The sequence below is a fragment of the Oscarella lobularis genome, chromosome 15, assembly GCF_947507565.1.
Source record: "Oscarella lobularis chromosome 15, ooOscLobu1.1, whole genome shotgun sequence".
NCBI classification, from domain to species: domain Eukaryota; kingdom Metazoa; phylum Porifera; class Homoscleromorpha; order Homosclerophorida; family Oscarellidae; genus Oscarella; species Oscarella lobularis.
The window spans coordinates 840,396-857,420 of record NC_089189.1 but is presented as its reverse complement, the minus strand read 5'-3'; the positions used below and the strand labels follow the sequence as shown (position 1 = coordinate 857,420).

General features: G+C 44.9%; 3 protein-coding genes across 4 annotated transcripts in view; all 3 read left to right on the top strand.

Moving 5' to 3' along the window:
• Positions 1-1,099, top strand: part of LOC136196245 (serine/threonine-protein phosphatase 6 regulatory ankyrin repeat subunit A-like) — a 61,314-nt gene extending 60,215 nt beyond the window's left edge. Inside the window, exons 4-5 of the mRNA XM_065985770.1 lie at positions 940-1,036; positions 1,092-1,099. Coding sequence (XP_065841842.1) covers positions 940-1,036; positions 1,092-1,099 — 105 coding nt within the window. The remainder of the gene's footprint in view (positions 1-939; positions 1,037-1,091) is intronic.
• The window catches only part of LOC136195866 (uncharacterized), a 31,373-nt gene extending 19,198 nt beyond the window's left edge, over positions 1-12,175 (top strand). The window contains exons 1-14 of one of the 2 annotated variants that reach the window (XM_065985359.1): positions 553-889; positions 940-1,036; positions 1,092-1,199; positions 7,988-8,085; positions 8,135-8,170; positions 8,230-8,274; positions 8,386-8,445; positions 8,496-8,780; positions 8,842-10,664; positions 10,719-10,852; positions 10,916-11,043; positions 11,103-11,428; positions 11,485-11,772; positions 11,826-12,175. In XM_065985359.1, the coding sequence (XP_065841431.1) occupies positions 8,010-8,085; positions 8,135-8,170; positions 8,230-8,274; positions 8,386-8,445; positions 8,496-8,780; positions 8,842-10,664; positions 10,719-10,852; positions 10,916-11,043; positions 11,103-11,428; positions 11,485-11,772; positions 11,826-11,909 (3,285 nt within the window). In that variant the 5' untranslated portion in view covers positions 553-889; positions 940-1,036; positions 1,092-1,199; positions 7,988-8,009 and the 3' untranslated portion in view covers positions 11,910-12,175. Of the gene's footprint in view, positions 1-552; positions 890-939; positions 1,037-1,091; positions 1,200-7,987; positions 8,086-8,134; positions 8,171-8,229; positions 8,275-8,385; positions 8,446-8,495; positions 8,781-8,841; positions 10,665-10,718; positions 10,853-10,915; positions 11,044-11,102; positions 11,429-11,484; positions 11,773-11,825 lie in introns of those variants that run through there. The other variant, XM_065985358.1, reaches the window with a different exon arrangement.
• A 124-nt stretch (positions 12,176-12,299) lies between these two features.
• On the top strand, positions 12,300-17,015 carry LOC136195876 (tyrosine-protein kinase Fer-like). The gene is made up of 14 exons (XM_065985366.1): positions 12,300-12,560; positions 12,993-13,285; positions 13,348-13,515; positions 13,579-13,716; positions 13,766-13,888; positions 13,947-14,001; positions 14,051-14,121; positions 14,174-14,252; positions 14,317-14,614; positions 14,674-14,858; positions 14,911-15,093; positions 15,396-15,888; positions 16,262-16,446; positions 16,500-17,015. Exons 1-14 carry the CDS (start codon positions 12,345-12,347, stop codon positions 16,773-16,775), a joined length of 2,763 nt encoding a protein of 920 aa, XP_065841438.1. The 5' UTR covers positions 12,300-12,344; the 3' UTR covers positions 16,776-17,015.
• Positions 17,016-17,025: the final 10 nt, after the last annotated feature.

Below are 17,025 nucleotides of genomic sequence, written 5' to 3'. Positions count from 1 at the left end.
GGACAGTTTGTCCTTGAACAATTTGTCCTGGGACAATTTGTCCTTGGGACAATTTGTCCTGGGACAATTTGTCCTGGGACAATTTGTCTTTGGGACAATTTGTCTTGGGGACAATTTGTCCTGGGAGATTTTGTCCTGGGACAATTTGTCCTGGGACAATTTGTCCTGGGACAATTTGTCTTGGGACAATTTGTCCTGCGACAATTTGTCCTGGGGACAATTTGTCGTGGGGACAATTTGTCCTGGGGACAATTTGTCCTGGGGTCAATTTGTCCTAGGACAATTTGTCCTTCTCCTATGCCTTTTGCCTTCTCCCTTTGCCTTTTGCTTTCTCCTTTGCCTTTTGCCTTCTCCTTTGCCTTTTGCCTTCTCCCTTTGCCTTTTGCCTTCTCCCTTTGCCTTTTGCCTTCTCCCTTTGCCTTTTGCCTTTTGCCTTTGCCTTTTGCCTTCTCCCTTTGCGTTTTGCCTTCTCCCTTTGCCTTTTGCCTTCTCCCTTTGCCTTTTGCCTTTTCCCTTTGCCTTTTGCCTTTTCCCTTTGCCTTTTGCCTTCTCCCTTTGCCTTTTGCCTTCTCCCTTTGCCTTTTTCCTTCTCCCTTTGCCTTTTGCCTTCTCCCTTTGCCTTTTGCCTTCTCCCTTTGCCTTTTGCCTTCTCCCTTTGCCTTTTGCCTTCTCCCTTTGCCTTTTGCCTTTTCCTTTGCCTTTTGCCTTCTCCCTTTGCCTTTGCCTTCTCCCTTTGCCTTTTGCCTTCTCCTGTGCCTTTTGCCTTCTCCCTTTTTGTAAACAGGGTGTTCCTGGAGGATGTCAGATAAGTGCCGTGCAATTGTTTAGGAGTTGTGCGGCTTTGTTAATGTGTATAGGGGCAATGTTAGGGCAGAGTCAATACTGATAGGTATATAATGGTTCCTAATTGTGTTACATATTTCTAATTAGTTTTCTTAGGGGCATAGGGATGGGAAGAACAATGACAAGGAGATGGGGCGCGAGGGAGAAGAGGAACAAGCAGGCAGGGAGGAGAAGGAATATCAAGGGATCGATGGTATGTGATGTAGGTAGAGTTTTAGTTATTGAGGGGTCTCTAATTCGTTTTATAGATGTGTAAGAGCGTAAGGAAGAATGATACGAGCAACGGATGCGAGTGGGAAGAGGAGGATTGGAAGGGAAGGCAATCAGAAGGGAGGATGACTATCGAGGGGGCAAAGGTATGTGATGTAGGTAGAGTTGTCTTGGGGACAATTGTCCTGGGACATTTGGTCCTGGGACAATTTGTCCAGGGACAATTTGTCCTGGGACAATTTGTCCTGGGACAATTTTTCCTGGGAAAATTTGTCCTTACAGGAGAGACCCGTTGGCTAACCCCGTGTAATTTCGCTGTATTTTATTACAAGAGAGACCCGTTGGCTAACCCCCTGTAATTTCGCTGTAATTTATTCCAGGAGAGACCCGTTGGCTAGCCCCTGTAATTTCGCTGTAGTTTATTACAGGAGAGACCCGTTAGCTAGCCCCCTGTAATTTCGCTGTAATTTATTATTAGGATAGACCCGTTGTCTAGCCCCTGTAATTTCGCTGTAATTTATTCCAGGAGAGACCCGTTGGCTAGCCCCCTGTAATTTGGCTGTAACTTTTTACAGGAGAGACCCGTTGGCTAGCCCCCTGTAAGTTGGCTGTAATTTATTCCAGGAGAGACCCGTTGACTAACCCTCTGCAATTTCGCTGTAGTTTATTACAGGAGAGACCCATTGGCTAGCCCCTATAAATTCGCTGTAATTTATTACAGGAGATACCCGTTAGCTAGCCTCTGTAATTTCGCTGTAATTTATTACAGGAGATACCCGTTGGCTAACCCCGTGTAATTTCGCTGTAATTTATTATTAGGATAGACCCGTTGTCTAGCCCCTGTAATTTCGCTGTAGTTTATTACTGGAGAGACCCGTTGGCTAGCCCCCTGTAATTTCGCTGTAATTTATTACAGGAAAGACCCGTTGGCTAGTCCCCTATAATTTCGCTGTAATTTATTACAGGAGAGACCCGTTGGCTAGCCCCTGTAATTTTGCTGTAATTTATTACAGGGGAGACTTGTTGGCTAACCCCCTGTAATTTCGCTGTAATTTATTACAGGAGAGACCCGTTGGCTAGCCCCTGTAATTTCGCTGTAATTTATTACAGGAGAGACCCGCTGGCTAGCCCCCTGTAATTTCGCTGTAATTTATTGCACGAGAGACCCGTTGGTTATCCCGTGTAATTTCGCTGTAATTTATTACAGGAGAGACCCATTGGCTAGCCCCTGTAATTTCACTGTAATTTATTACAGGAGAGACACGTTGGCTAGCTCCTGTAATTTCGCTGTAGTTTATTACAGGAGAGACCCATTAGCTAGCCCCTGTAATTTCGCTGTAATTATTTACAGGAGAGACCCGTTGGCTAACCCCCTGTAATTTCGCTGTAATTTATTACAGGAGAGACACGTTGGCTAGACCCTGTAATTTCGCTGTAATTTATTACAGGAGAGACCCGTTGGCTAGCCCCCTGTAATTTCGCTGTATTTTATTACAGGAGAGACCCGTTGGCTAACCCCCTGTAATTTCGCTGTAATTTATTACAGGAGAGACCCGTTGGCTAACCCCCTGTAAATTCGCTGTACTTTATTGCTGGAGAGACGTGTTGGCTGACCCCTGTAATTTCACTGTAGTTTATTACAGGAGAGACCCGTTGGCTAGCCCGATGTAATTTCGCTGTAATTTATTGCAGGAGAGACTTGTTGGCTAACCCTCTGTAATTTCGCTGTAGTTTATTACAGGAGAGACCCGCTGGCTAGCCCCCTGTAATTTCGCTGTAGTTTATTACTGGAGAGACCCGTTGGCTAGCCCTCTTTAATTTCGCTGTAATTATATTGCAGGAGTGACTTGTTGGCTAACCCCCTGTAATTTCGCTGTAATTTATTACAGGAAAGACCCGTTGGCTAGTCTCCTATAATTTCGCTGTAGTTTATTACAGGAGAGAACCGTTGGCTAACCCCCTGTAGTTGCGCTGTAATTTATTACAGGAGAGACCCGTTGGCTTGCCCCCTGTAATTTCGCTGTAATTTATTACAGGAGAGACCCGTTGGCTAACCCCCTGTAATTTCGCTGTAGTTTATTATAGTAGAGACCCATTGGCTAGCCCCTTTAATTTCACTGTAATTTATTACAGGAGAGACCCGTTGGCTAAACCCCTGTAATTTCGCTGTAATTTATTAAAGGAGAGACCCGTTGGCTAACCCCCTGTAAATTCGCTGTAATTTATTGCAGGAGAGACTTGTTGGCTAGCCCCTGTAATTTCGCTCTAATTTATTACAGGAGAGACCCATTGGCTGACCCCTGTAATTTCGCTGTAGTTTATTACAGGAGAGACCCGTTGGCGAGCCCCATGTAATTTCGCTGTAATTTATTGCAGGAGAGACTTGTTGGCTAACCCTCTGTAATTTCGCTGTACAGTAGTTTATTACTGGAGAGAACCGTTGGCTAGCCCCTGTAATTCCGCTGTAATTTATTACAGGAGAGACCCGTTGGCTAACCTCCTGCAATTTCGCTGTAATTTAATACAGGAGAGACCCGTTGGCTAGCCCCTGTAATTTCACAGTAATTTATTACAGGAGAGACCCTTTTGCTAACCCCATGTAATTTTGCTGTAATTTATTACAGGAGAGACCCGCTGGCTAGCCCCCTGTAATTTCGCTGTAGTTTATTACTGGAGAGACCCGTTGGCTAGCCCCTTTTAATTTCGCTGTAATTTATTGCAGGAGAGACTTATTGGCTAACCCCCTGTAATTTCGCTGTAATTTATTACAGGAAAGACCCGTTGGCTAGTCCCCTATAATTTCGCTGTAATTTATTACAGGAGAGACCCGTTGGCTAGCCCCTGTAATTTCGCTGTAATTTATTACAGAGGAGACCCGTTGGCTAACTTCCTGTAATTTCGCTGTAATTTATTACAGGAGATACCCGTTGGCTAGCTCCTGTAATTTCGCTGTAATTTATTACAGGAGATACCCGTTGGCTAGCTCCTGTAATTTCGCTGTAGTTTATTACAGGAGAGACCCATTGGCTAGCCCCTGTAATTTCGCTGTAATTTATTACAGGAGAGACCCGTTGGCTATCCCCCTGTAATTTCGCTGTAATTTATTACAGGAGAGACCCATTGGCTAGCCCCTGTAATTTCGCTGTAATTCATTACAGGAGAGACCCGTTGGCTAACCCCTGTAATTTCGCTGTAATTTATTACAGGAGAGACCCTTTGGCTAACCCCCTGTAATTTCGCTGTAATTTATTACAGGAGAGACCCGTTGGCTATCCCCCTGTAATTTCGCTGTAATTCATTACAGGAGAGACCCATTTGCTAGCCCCTGTAATTTCGCTGTAATTTATTCCAGGAGAGACCCGTTGGCTAGCCCCCTGTAATTTGGCTGTAACTTTTTACAGGAGAGACCCGTTGGCTAGCCCCCTGTAAGTTGGCTGTAATTTATTCCAGGAGAGACCCGTTGACTAACCCTCTGCAATTTCGCTGTAGTTTATTACAGGAGAGACCCATTGGCTAGCCCCTATAAATTCGCTGTAATTTATTACAGGAGATACCCGTTGGCTAACCCCCTGTAAATTCGCTGTACTTTATTGCTGGAGAGACGTGTTGGCTGACCCCTGTAATTTCACTGTAGTTTATTACAGGAGAGACCCGTTGGCTAGCCCGATGTAATTTCGCTGTAATTTATTGCAGGAGAGACTTGTTGGCTAACCCTCTGTAATTTCGCTGTAGTTTATTACAGCAGAGACCCGCTGGCTAGCCCCCTGTAATTTCGCTGTAGTTTATTACTGGAGAGACCCGTTGGCTAGCCCTCTTTAATTTCGCTGTAATTTATTGCAGGAGAGACTTGTTGGCTAACCCCCTGTAATTTCGCTGTAATTTATTACAGGAAAGACCCGTTGGCTAGTCCCCTATAATTTCGCTGTAGTTTATTACAGGAGAGAACCGTTGGCTAACCCCCTGTAGTTGCGCTGTAATTTATTACAGGAGAGACCCGTTGGCTTGCCCCCTGTAATTTCGCTGTAATTTATTACAGGAGAGACCCGTTGGCTAACCCCCTGTAATTTCGCTGTAGTTTATTACAGTAGAGACCCATTGGCTAGCCCCTTTAATTTCACTGTAATTTATTACAGGAGAGACCCGTTGGCTAAACCCCTGTAATTTCGCTGTAATTTATTAAAGGAGAGACCCGTTGGCTAACCCCCTGTAAATTCGCTGTAATTTATTGCAGGAGAGACTTGTTGGCTAGCCCCTGTAATTTCGCTGTAATTTATTACAGGAGAGACCCATTGGCTGACCCCTGTAATTTCGCTGTAGTTTATTACAGGAGAGACCCGTTGGCGAGCCCCATGTAATTTCGCTGTAATTTATTGCAGGAGAGACTTGTTGGCTAACCCTCTGTAATTTCGCTGTACAGTAGTTTATTACTGGAGAGAACCGTTGGCTAGCCCCTGTAATTCCGCTGTAATTTATTACAGGAGAGACCCGTTGGCTAACCTCCTGCAATTTCGCTGTAATTTAATACAGGAGAGACCCGTTGGCTAGCCCCTGTAATTTCACAGTAATTTATTACAGGAGAGACCCTTTTGCTAACCCCATGTAATTTTGCTGTAATTTATTACAGGAGAGACCCGCTGGCTAGCCCCCTGTAATTTCGCTGTAGTTTATTACTGGAGAGACCCGTTGGCTAGCCCCTTTTAATTTCGCTGTAATTTATTGCAGGAGAGACTTATTGGCTAACCCCCTGTAATTTCGCTGTAATTTATTACAGGAAAGACCCGTTGGCTAGTCCCCTATAATTTCGCTGTAATTTATTACAGGAGAGACCCGTTGGCTAGCCCCTGTAATTTCGCTGTAATTTATTACAGAGGAGACCCGTTGGCTAACTTCCTGTAATTTCGCTGTAATTTATTACAGGAGAGACCCGTTGGCTAGCTCCTGTAATTTCGCTGTAATTTATTACAGGAGATACCCGTTGGCTAGCTCCTGTAATTTCGCTGTAGTTTATTACAGGAGAGACCCATTGGCTAGCCCCTGTAATTTCGCTGTAATTTATTACAGGAGAGACCCGTTGGCTATCCCCCTGTAATTTCGCTGTAATTTATTACAGGAGAGACCCATTGGCTAGCCCCTGTAATTTCGCTGTAATTCATTACAGGAGAGACCCGTTGGCTAACCCCTGTAATTTCGCTGTAATTTATTACAGGAGAGACCCTTTGGCTAACCCCCTGTAATTTCGCTGTAATTTATTACAGGAGAGACCCGTTGGCTATCCCCCTGTAATTTCGCTGTAATTCATTACAGGAGAGACCCATTTGCTAGCCCCTGTAATTTCGCTGTAATTTATTACAGGAGAGACCCGTTGGCTAACCCCCTGTAAATTCGCTGTAATTTATTGCAGGAGAGACTTGTTGGCTAGCCCCTGTAATTTCGCTGTAATTTATTACAGGAGAGACCCATTGGCTGACCCCTGTAATTTCGCTGTAGTTTATTACAGGAGAGACCCGTTGGCTAGCCCCCTGTAATTTCGCTGTAGTTTATTACAGGAGAGACCCGTTGGCTAACCTCCTGTAATTTCGCTGTAATTTAATACAGGAGAGACCCGTTGGCTAACCCCTGTAATTTCGCTGTAATTCATTACAGCAGAGACCCATTGGCTAGCCCCTGTAATTTCGCTGTAATTTATTACAGGAGAGACCCGTTGGCTAGCCCCCTGTAATTTCGCTGTAGTTTATTACAGGAGAGACCCGTTGGCTAGCCCCTGTAATTTCGCTGTAATTTATTACAGGAGAGACCCGTTGGCTAACCCCCTGTAAATTCGCCTTAATTTATTGCAGGAGAGACTTGTTGGCTAGCCCCTGTAATTTCGCTGTAATTTATTACAGGAGAGACCCATTGGCTGACGCCTGTAATTTCGCTGTAGTTTATTACAGGAGAGACCCGTTGGCTAGCCCCATGTAATTTCGCTGTAATTTATTGCAGGAGAGACTTGTTGGCTAACCCTCTGTAATTTCGCTGTAGTTTATTACTGGAGAGAACCGTTGGCTAGCCCCTGTAATTCCGCTGTAATTTATTACAGGAGAGACCCGTTGGCTAACCTCCTGTAATTTCGCTGTAATTTAATACTGGAGAGACCCGTTGGCTAACCCCTGTAATTTCGCTGTAATTTATTACAGGAGAGACCCGTTGGCTAGCTCCTGTAATTTCACAGTAATTTATTACAGGATAGACCCTTTGGCTAACCCCCTGTAATTTCGCTGTAGTTTATTACAGTAGAGACTCATTGGCTAGCCCCTTTAATTTCACTGTAATTTATTACAGGAGAGACCCGTTGGCTAACCCCCTGTAATTTCGCTGTAATTTATTACAGAAGAGACCCGTTAGCTAGCCCCTGTAATTTCGCTGTAATTTATTACAGGAGAGACCCGTTGGCTAACCCCTGTAATTTCGCTGTAGTTTATTACAGGAGAGTCCCTTTGGCTAGCCCCTGTAATTTCGCTGTAATTCATTACAGGAGAGACCCGTTGGCTAACCCCTGTAAATTCGCTGTAATTTATTAGAGGAGAGACCCGTTGGCTAGCCCCTGTAATTTTGCTGTAGTTTATTACAGGAGAGTCCCGTTGGCTAACCCCCTGTAATTTCGCTTTAATTTATTACAGGAGAGTCCCGTTAGCTAGCCCCTGTAATTTCGCTGTAGTTTATTGCAGGAGAGACCCGTTGGCTAGTCCCTGTAATTTCGCTGTAATTTATTACAGGAGAGACCTGTTGGCTAACCCTTGTAATTTCGCTGTAATTTAATACAGGAGAGACCCGTTGGCTAGCCCCCTGTAATTTCGCTGTAGTTTATTACAGGAGAGTCCCGTTGGCTAGCCCCTGTAATTTCGCTGTAATTTATTACAGGAGAGACCCGTTATTTCGCTGTAATTTATTACAGGAGAGACCCGTTGGCTAGCCAGATGTCCTTCGCGATGAGCACTCTTGCTTCACCGCAACAAACCGTTGATGCAAACAATGATGCAAGAGAGGGCTTCGGTACGTTCTAATTCCATCAATTAAATATTTTTTGACGTTATGTCTATAGAAGATGATGGCGCTCCTAAAGTTGTCTCGTCATCAGGTTTTATCTCATCTAGTTTTACATTGCTGCCATTGCATGCTAACAACGTTAATTTTTAGATGAAGAAAATGAGACGAGCCAATTTCCGACGACTGAACGAGAAAGTAAGCCTGTTTTTTCTGTAAGCCCTGTGACGCGTCACTGCCTAACGTAGTTCAACAAACAGCTAGAACTAATTTTCGCTGCCGTTTCGTTCATACGATTTGCGTTCTTAGAGCAATCTCTTATCGCGAGAGAGCCAAGGTCGTCAGCATCCGTCGCACGGGACGACTTTGGTAGGCGCCGTTGAATCACAAAAAGTATATTTGACTTCTTACTCTACTAGATGATGAGCCTGCAGATTCTAGACGAGAGAGAACTGATATCGATGTCAAATCTGCACGTGATGAGCGCTCGTCGGAATCAGTTTCTCTGCTGCCGTCGCCGTCACTTGCCAAACCAACAACAACGCCACCTTCTGATATGACGTCATCGGTTTCAGATTATTTGTCTGAACACGTCTTAGCTACGATGGAGGGACTAAATGAACGCCCAGCGTCCGAAGAAGCAACACATTTAAATGCGCTTGAACAGAGTAAAGGCAATGAAAACAGAAGTTTGCACAACACAGGTATCTATATGTAATAGGTGCATGGTAGTTACATCGTGTTTTAGTAAAGCCGTCTCTTTAGATGAAAGCAGCAAACTTCTGGCTGGAGAAGACTCCAATACGCCACTTTCATCACTTGTCCGCGAGTCTCCGCCATCACCTTCCCCAGACGCCGTTGCTCCTCCTATGGATGCTATTGATACTACTACCAATCTTTCATCGTCCGTGGAAGGGCTTACGAGGCTGTACCTGGCGGATCCTGATGCCCTCGATCAGGCGTTGTCGGATATTTACATTGACCTTCTTGACTACGGTGGTCAGCACATTTACTACACAACCCATTTCTCTTTCCTCAACAAGGAAGCGATTTATTTTGTCGTTTTTGACGTCTCTCTTCCTCTCGCCGACCTAGCTAAGTCATCGTTCCGTTCTCTGGGAGAGGAGCATGAAATAGCGGTTGATTCAATAGAAACAAACTATGACCGACTAGAGGAGTGGCTGTCTTCTATATGCGTCATGGAGCCGCCTGATCTGTCGCCTAATGGGCAGGGTGAGCGCAACGCACCCTACATCTTTCTGGTCGGAACGCATCGAGACAAGCTTGGTCGCAAAAAGGCGGAACGGCAAAAGTTTCTGAAAATGCAAAACGATTACCTGAAGGAAAAATTCAAGGGAAGAGACTTCTTTTCTCACATAATTCCAGCGTCGCCTGACACGCTATTTTACGCAGTCGATAACACCAAGTCTTCACCTGGAAAGAAGGCGAAAAGAGACCAGAGCGTTGTCAACTTAGAAAGAGATGTAGAAGAATTTGCTAAGAAATTATCACGTCCTACTCCTCTTCGCTGGCTCAAATTTGAAGCATACGTCAGAGATCTGAAAACGAAACATCCGAACGAAAAAGTCGTTAGCATTGAGCGACTTCGTGACGCAGCAAGAAAAGAAGCTGAAGTAATGAACGACGAAGAGTTCAAAGTTCTAATACGTTTCCTCACAAACCGAGCCGTGCTTCTGTATCATCCGTTTCCTGGGGCTACAGACGACTCAGCTGTTGTCGACGTTCAGTGGCTGGCAAGAGTTTTTCAAAAGGTCGTCACAGTTCACCTTCGAATCAGAACACCCGCAGAGTACCACAACGATTTGGAGAGAGCCAAGAGTAAGGGCATTGTAACTTCTGCGTATTTGAATCATCTTCTGTCGGAATACTCCGACTACCGAAAGAAGATCAAAGAGCTGCTGATGTTTTTCGATCTCGTCTGTCCTTATAAGATTTTAGAGAAGACTGGAAACGCTGCATCAGACGACGACAACGACGAAAGAGACTACGTATGTCTCGAATCTAGAGGTATTGGTAACTTTGGCTCGAGATATCAGCGCTCTGGAGATCCGGTCATCGCCTACTTCGTACCCTGTTTGCTCACAAAGGACGAAAAGCTGTATCCTAAACAAGGTGGCGTTGCCGAGCCTCTCGCTTTGTATTCGGAAAAGTGCCGAATTCCGCAAACACTCTTTTACCGAATAATGGCCCGACTGGCTGGCCGCTTTGGTCGTTGTCCTCGACTGCATCCCAAGCGTGGGTACTTTGTTGTGTACCAAGACCACCGACTGGAAATCAATTTGAACAAATATTCAATAACGTTCACAGTTTTTCCCATTCGTGGAGACAGAGTAAAAAGCCAAGTCTGCAGTCGAGTTCGAGAATACGTTTTTGCTTTTGCTGATGATTGCAAACGAAATGGCATGGCTGGACTTGAGCTTCATCTTGGATGTCTTAAGGAAGAAGGCGGTTCTGTCCTTGAGGAGACGTTTTCCAGTTTGGACGACTTCGTCGGGAAAAACTTAGAGCAAGCTTCAGAATACATCAAAAAAGTAGTCTCGTTCTGGTATCCACAGGACTGCTCTGGGGTGAGTTATTGTGTGCTCAGTTTGCATGGGCGAAAACCGGAGCGTTTTTTGCAGGAGTGTTCACCCCGCTCTCCTGAATATGAACAACTGTCGTCATCGTTTGTCAAGGCATCAATTGGGCCAACAACAGCATCTGGCAGTCATGCTGTAGCCATTAATAACAGTAGGACCACATTCAATAATTATATGTAAGACGTCGCTTATTATTAGTTTACTTTCCCTCACATTGATACCTCTCGTTAAAATGCCAGATACATTGATAAGGAGAGAGCTGGCGATTTGATTTCAGCAAGTCCCAGTAGGGAGAATAGGCAAATGGCAACGGCATACAATTTAGGCCGTTCCGCTAGCAATGAAGATGGAGACAATACCAGTACAAGTAATTCTTTTAGCATGAAGTGCTTTTCATTATTCTATTCAACATGGTGTCTTTGACAGTAACGTGGGAAACGTTCGTCTCTCGCCTTCTTGCTACTCCAGTTCATCGCTGCATTGAGGAACTTGCTGAACTCTTAGATCCTATTGAAGAAAGCGGCGACGACTGGAGAGAGCTTGCACGAAAACTTCTAGAAGGACGCCAAGATACAGAAGAAATAATTAGGACTTTTGAGGAAAAGCAAAGCTGTCCAACAACAGCTGTTCTCAAAAAGTGGGTTCAACGAAGCGATCCACATGACGCTACAGTTCGAATTCTCGTCAATGTACTAACCGTCATCTATCGCACGGATGCTGCACTGGCCGTCCATAAATATGTTACGCGTCAGGTTTATAAGATATAAGGCAATGCTAACATTATTTCTACTAACGAGCTCTTTGGCAGAGTTCTGGTTGTCCTGTTCAAGTAAGACTCATTGACATCGTCGGTTTCGTCGTGAAACAGAAAAGCAAAGTTGAGGAGTTGGCTGCTGCGTTGAACGTTGCGGCACCGTCTGGCAGCCAGACCAATACTCGATCGGCAATTAATCAAATTATACGTTCTTGGATGGAACGCGACTTCGACGAAGCGACTGAAGAGGCGTTGTTGCTTGCGTGCAGTCAGATAGGAATTTTCGAAGAAATCAGAGCTAGGGCTGCTAGTAAAAATGTAGAACTACCTCCGCTGCAAAAGGTATGCAAGCGAGACTTTCGTCTAGATCTCCTGCATATTTCATCGCTTTATAGGATACTAAAGAAGAACCGGCGGCTTCTCGCAAACGAAGCCTTTCTCCGGTCGATGAGACTTCTCCTGCAAAGAAGTCTGTCTAAGACAACTAATGTAAGATCGCGCAGTCAGCGATGTTTGGTGCTAAATCGCTAATAAGTAAATAATAAATCAATCTTAACTAATAATTAATAATTAATAATTGATAATTAATAACTAATTAATAATTAATTAATAACTAATAACACTAATATCTAGCAAAAATAACAGTCAACTGAATAAATATTAGACATTTTTGATTCTGTATTGCTGAATTGGTTATCTAATCGCAGTATGACTATTACCGTTGTACAAAGTCTTAGGCTTTTTAATATAAAATAGGATTGTTGTTAAATTTGTAGTGAAAGGCTCTTTCTACTGCTGAAAAGGACCATCAATTCAAGCTAGGATTTATACGGGATTCGAAGAACGGTCTTCACTTTTTCTTTCCCGGATACAAAGACTTCGACTGGGATATTTCTTTCGCCAAAGCATTTGCGATGGTGGACGTCGCCAGCTTCGGCGCGCAGCTTCAAACGAAGACGGGCGGCGACGCAATCGAGAAGTTGGCCGACGAGGAAATCCGCCTACTGGAGAGCATACGCCAACATTTGCAAAAGCGAGCCAAAGCGGACATCGACTACGCCGCCCAATTATACAAGATCAACCAGACGTCGCCGCGATTCGAACGCGAAGACGCGAGCCCCTTAGCGAAGGTAAACGCGCCGAGAGAGGGAGGGGGGCCCCCTTTCGCATCGTCTCATGCCCCGAAGACAATCTCGATCTCGTTCACTTCCTGAATCGATAAAACTTGCGCTTTCTACGACCGCAAAAACGCCCGTTCGCTCGCATTCGCCGAAGAAAAGAAAAACGCGCGACGGAAACGGAGTTTCCATCGCAAAGGGGCGTGGTCGCGAGTTTTAACAAGGGAAGACATCGGTTCTACACGTACAACGACCCTCTTACACCAGTGAACGTGCAGTAGACTTATATAACTATTTAATTACTAGTATAGAGATCACCTGAATATACAGAGTGTATGTACGCTTAGACCTCTCAGTATGATAATGCCTAATATAGCAACAGGAAACTCTCATAGTCCTGCTTGATTAAATAAATCAATGACGTTTTGATTGTATCTCCTTTAGGCGTGGACCATGTTTCTCCAGCAGTCCGACTGCCTATCGCAGCGCATCACCGAACACGCGAAACATCGCAATTCGACGACACTCGAGCACCTCGAGAAGCTGATCAACGCGAAGCGCAACGCGCGTCGACGTTTCGCCACCGAACGTCGTCGCGTCGACTTGCAATTCGCCAAGGTGCAGGAGGAGGTCGAGAAGCTGAAGAAGCAGTATCGCGACTTCGCTAAGGATACGGAAACGCAGAAGAACAAGTTCGAGGAGAGTCTGAAGAAGAATAAGCCGAAAGATATCGAAAAGCACGAATTAATTTAAAAATAGTATTTCTTCTTATGTATTTATTGTTTTTTTTTTGGTTTAGGTCTAAGGAGAAATATGCCAAGGCGGCGGCGAAATTGCACTCGTGTCACAACGACTATTTGTTTGCGATGTCTGAGGCGAATCTTCATCAAGAGGCGTATAAGAATCATTTTTTGCCTTTGCTGCTTAATATGCAGCAGGAGGTGCAGGAGTTCTTCGTAGAGGATTGGTGAGGAGGTCAAAGAGAGAGTCTTGACTCTAAGCAAAGCGTTTCTCTTTTGTCTATCTATAGGAAAGAAGTTTTGAAAGACTATTTCTGTTTTGTGAATTTGGGTCATCGGGACTATACGGAATGTTGCGATTCGATGAAGCAGGCGATCGAGGAGGTCGAGAAGAAGCAGGAATACGTCACGTTTATCATGCAGAATAAGTGAGACGACGTTTATATATTTATGTCTTTTATTTTTGATTTATTTTAGAACTGAGCCTGCGCCTGTAGTTCCTTTCGAATTCGATACTCAGCTTCTGGAGTTGACTACGACTCAAGTCGAATTGGGAAAGGTCGTTCTGAATAATTTGACTGTAGAAATGCTGAGAGACAGGTAGTGGAATTTATAATAGCGGATGCTAGGCAAGCAAACATTTTTCCTTCTCTATAAGGCAAGAATCAGTAGAAAACAAATTGAAGGAGACGCGAGAAACCCTTGAATACAGAGTAAGAGAATAATTGCATGTATACTCGTCAATTATTGATGAATATATAGAACGAAGAGTTAAAGAATGAAATAGAACGCGAAGAAGATCCCGACACGGAACCGGAAGCGAGAAGAGTTTGGTAATGCGTAACACAATAGAAAATAAATTATTGTTTACGTCTCTTTGTCTAGGCTATTGACTCACTTGCAAAACAAACGCGATCTGGAACGGGAAATCGAAGAGCTCAAGCACCAAGAGAATAAACTAAAGGCAAAAATATTCAAGAAATATAATACAATACCTAATCGGTGTCTGTGTCCACCCACCCCCCAAGGCTCAAGAAGAGCTCATCAACGGTGTACTGGGACCTCTAGGAGAAGACGACGCTCCTCTATTCGCCAGCAATCTTCCCGTTCCTACGCAGCCCGCTACGCCTGTCCACCAACCAGCGCCACCGGCGTCTCCCACGGACACAACAGCGCCACCGGCTGATCGCATGGGCAGTCCTGCGCCTCCTCCTCTTCCTCCTACTAATGACGGCAATTTGGCTCCTCCTCTTCCTTCGACCGGTGCCGATGCTGCTGCTGCTCCTTCAGTCCCGAAAGGAGGAAAATCCATTGGGAAAGCCTTTGGTATGGCGTAACAGATTCCCTAAGCTACATTGTTACTGTAAGACTTTTCTCTCTTCCAGGAAAGAAGTTTAAGAAAATCTTTGGCGTGAAGAAGGAGAAGGACAAGGGGAGGCCACGCGATGATAGCATGACGTCCGTTGGGACGGCGGAGGTTGCTGCAAGCGCGGATGCGGCGCCGACGTCGATCGCAGAAAAACCGAATGAGAAGGACGAGGACGGCGACGGCGACGACGACTACGTCGATGTTAGAAAACTCGATCAAAGATACATTTTATTTATTCATTTTGGCTTCTCAGCCTCCTGAAACGAAAACCGAAGACGAACCGTGGTACCACGGCGACATCGGACGGCGACAGGCGGAGGGATTGTGCGTGCGCGACGGCGACTATATCGTGCGTCATAGCGGAGCGAGGGGCTTCGTTCTCACGACGAAATGGCTGACCCAGCCGAAGCACTTCATCATACAGGAAGACGAAGAGGTAAAGGGGGATAGATAATTAGGCATATGAGAAGACCCTGACAGCCTAATCCCATATATATATTATTGGCGCTTTGCAATGCTGTGTGGCTTGTTGATATGAGATTCTGATATATATATATATATATATACATGTATATGTAAACGGTCTCGCGTTTAGTCTGGTTTTGTGCATTGAGATGGCCTGGGGGGCTCCAAGGCTTTGCAAATAGACAGGTCCCTATGCAAGGGCGGTCTCTCTACCTTATATATTCATATATAATATGGCCATTCCTAATGTCTTCGTTTTTTTTTTGTTTTTAGAAACGCTTTCGATTCGAAGGCGACAGTTTCTTCACCGTTCGCGAACTCCTGAACGAGCACGTGACGAAAGGTCTAGCCGTCACGCGCAAGAGCGGCGTGATCATTCGAAATCCCGTCCGTCGAAAGGATCTCAAAAAGGACGAATGGGCGCTGAGTCACGATTCGGTCATCATGGGAGCGCGTCTTGGTAAGGGAAACTTCGGCGACGTCTACAAGGCGAAGTTGAAGAATCAGAAAAGCGGCGACGTCGCCGTGAAGACGTGCCGATCGGAGAACATCACTGATTGCGAGAAATTTCTCAAAGAGGCGGAGATATTGAAGCAGTATCGGCATCCCAATATCGTCAAGTTGATCGGTATCTGTTCCGATAAGGAACCCGTTTATATAATCATGGAATTGATGCTGGGCGGCGATTTCTTGACGTTTTTGAGAAAGAAGGGCGCCGACTGTGTGACCGAGCAGTTGACGCAGTTCGGAATGCAGGCGGCGGCTGGTAAGATATTTATTAATCCATCCACTAAAGAAAGCACTCATTGTAGTAGGCCCACTGACTAATAGGTGTTCTCTATACACACACGCACAGGTGTTATAATCTTTATACCTTTGCCTGAGTGAGAACTCCGTTCATTTATTTTGCACCTATGCTGGTCTCCTGTCTGTGCATACAGGAGATGGGCTTCTCGTGTGATTATAGCTGAAACTAATTGTCTTTGGTCCTATACGCCTTTTGAGCGTCTGTCCTTTCTTTTCCCTTCCCTCAAAAGGCAACTACGTTTGTAATAGCCTATATGTAGGTTGCTTTGATTTGCTTATATGTGTACCACTACCTTTTTTTCAGTTCTTTTTAATTATTTTCTTCTTTCAAGGTATGGAATACCTTGAGGCAAAGAATTGCATCCATCGAGATTTGGCCGCGAGAAATTGCCTAATCAGTGGCGACAATAAAACGCTCAAAATCTCCGATTTCGGCATGAGTCGCGAAGAGGACGACGGCATTTACACGGTTTCATCCGGGATGAAACAGATTCCTATCAAATGGACCGCCCCAGAGGTTAAATAAATAAATAATTGTCATTAGAACTCGAGTGTTCTTTTTGCAACTAGGCGTTGAATTACGGAACGTATACGACTCAAAGCGACGTCTGGAGTTACGGAATTCTTCTCTTCGAGACCTTCTCGCTCGGCTCGACTCCGTATCCGGGAATGAATAATCGCGAATGTAGAGAAAAGGTGGAAATCGGCTACAGAATGACCGCTCCCAAAGGAACGCCGCCTGCCGTTTATGACGTCATGAAGCAGTGCTGGGAATACGAGCCCGAGAAGAGGCCCACATTCAAAACTTTACACGGTATGATGAAAGCAATTGTAGACAAGAAATAATCAATTCTTTTTCTCTCGCTACTCATTGGCTGGGAGTCTGTGTGCCTGCATTTTTTTCTTTCTCTCTTCCTCTCTCTCTCTTCGTTACAAACGCTAGCCTAGGCAGTGCGATTTGTCTGTCTTTTAGATGCCATTCATTTTTGGGGACATCAGTGGTATCGTATAGTGTTTTTTATGTGCCGTCTTTATCTGATACTTTACGTGGTTACAGTTTTTGCAATAGAAAAATGCGGTCGCGTACGCTTATAGA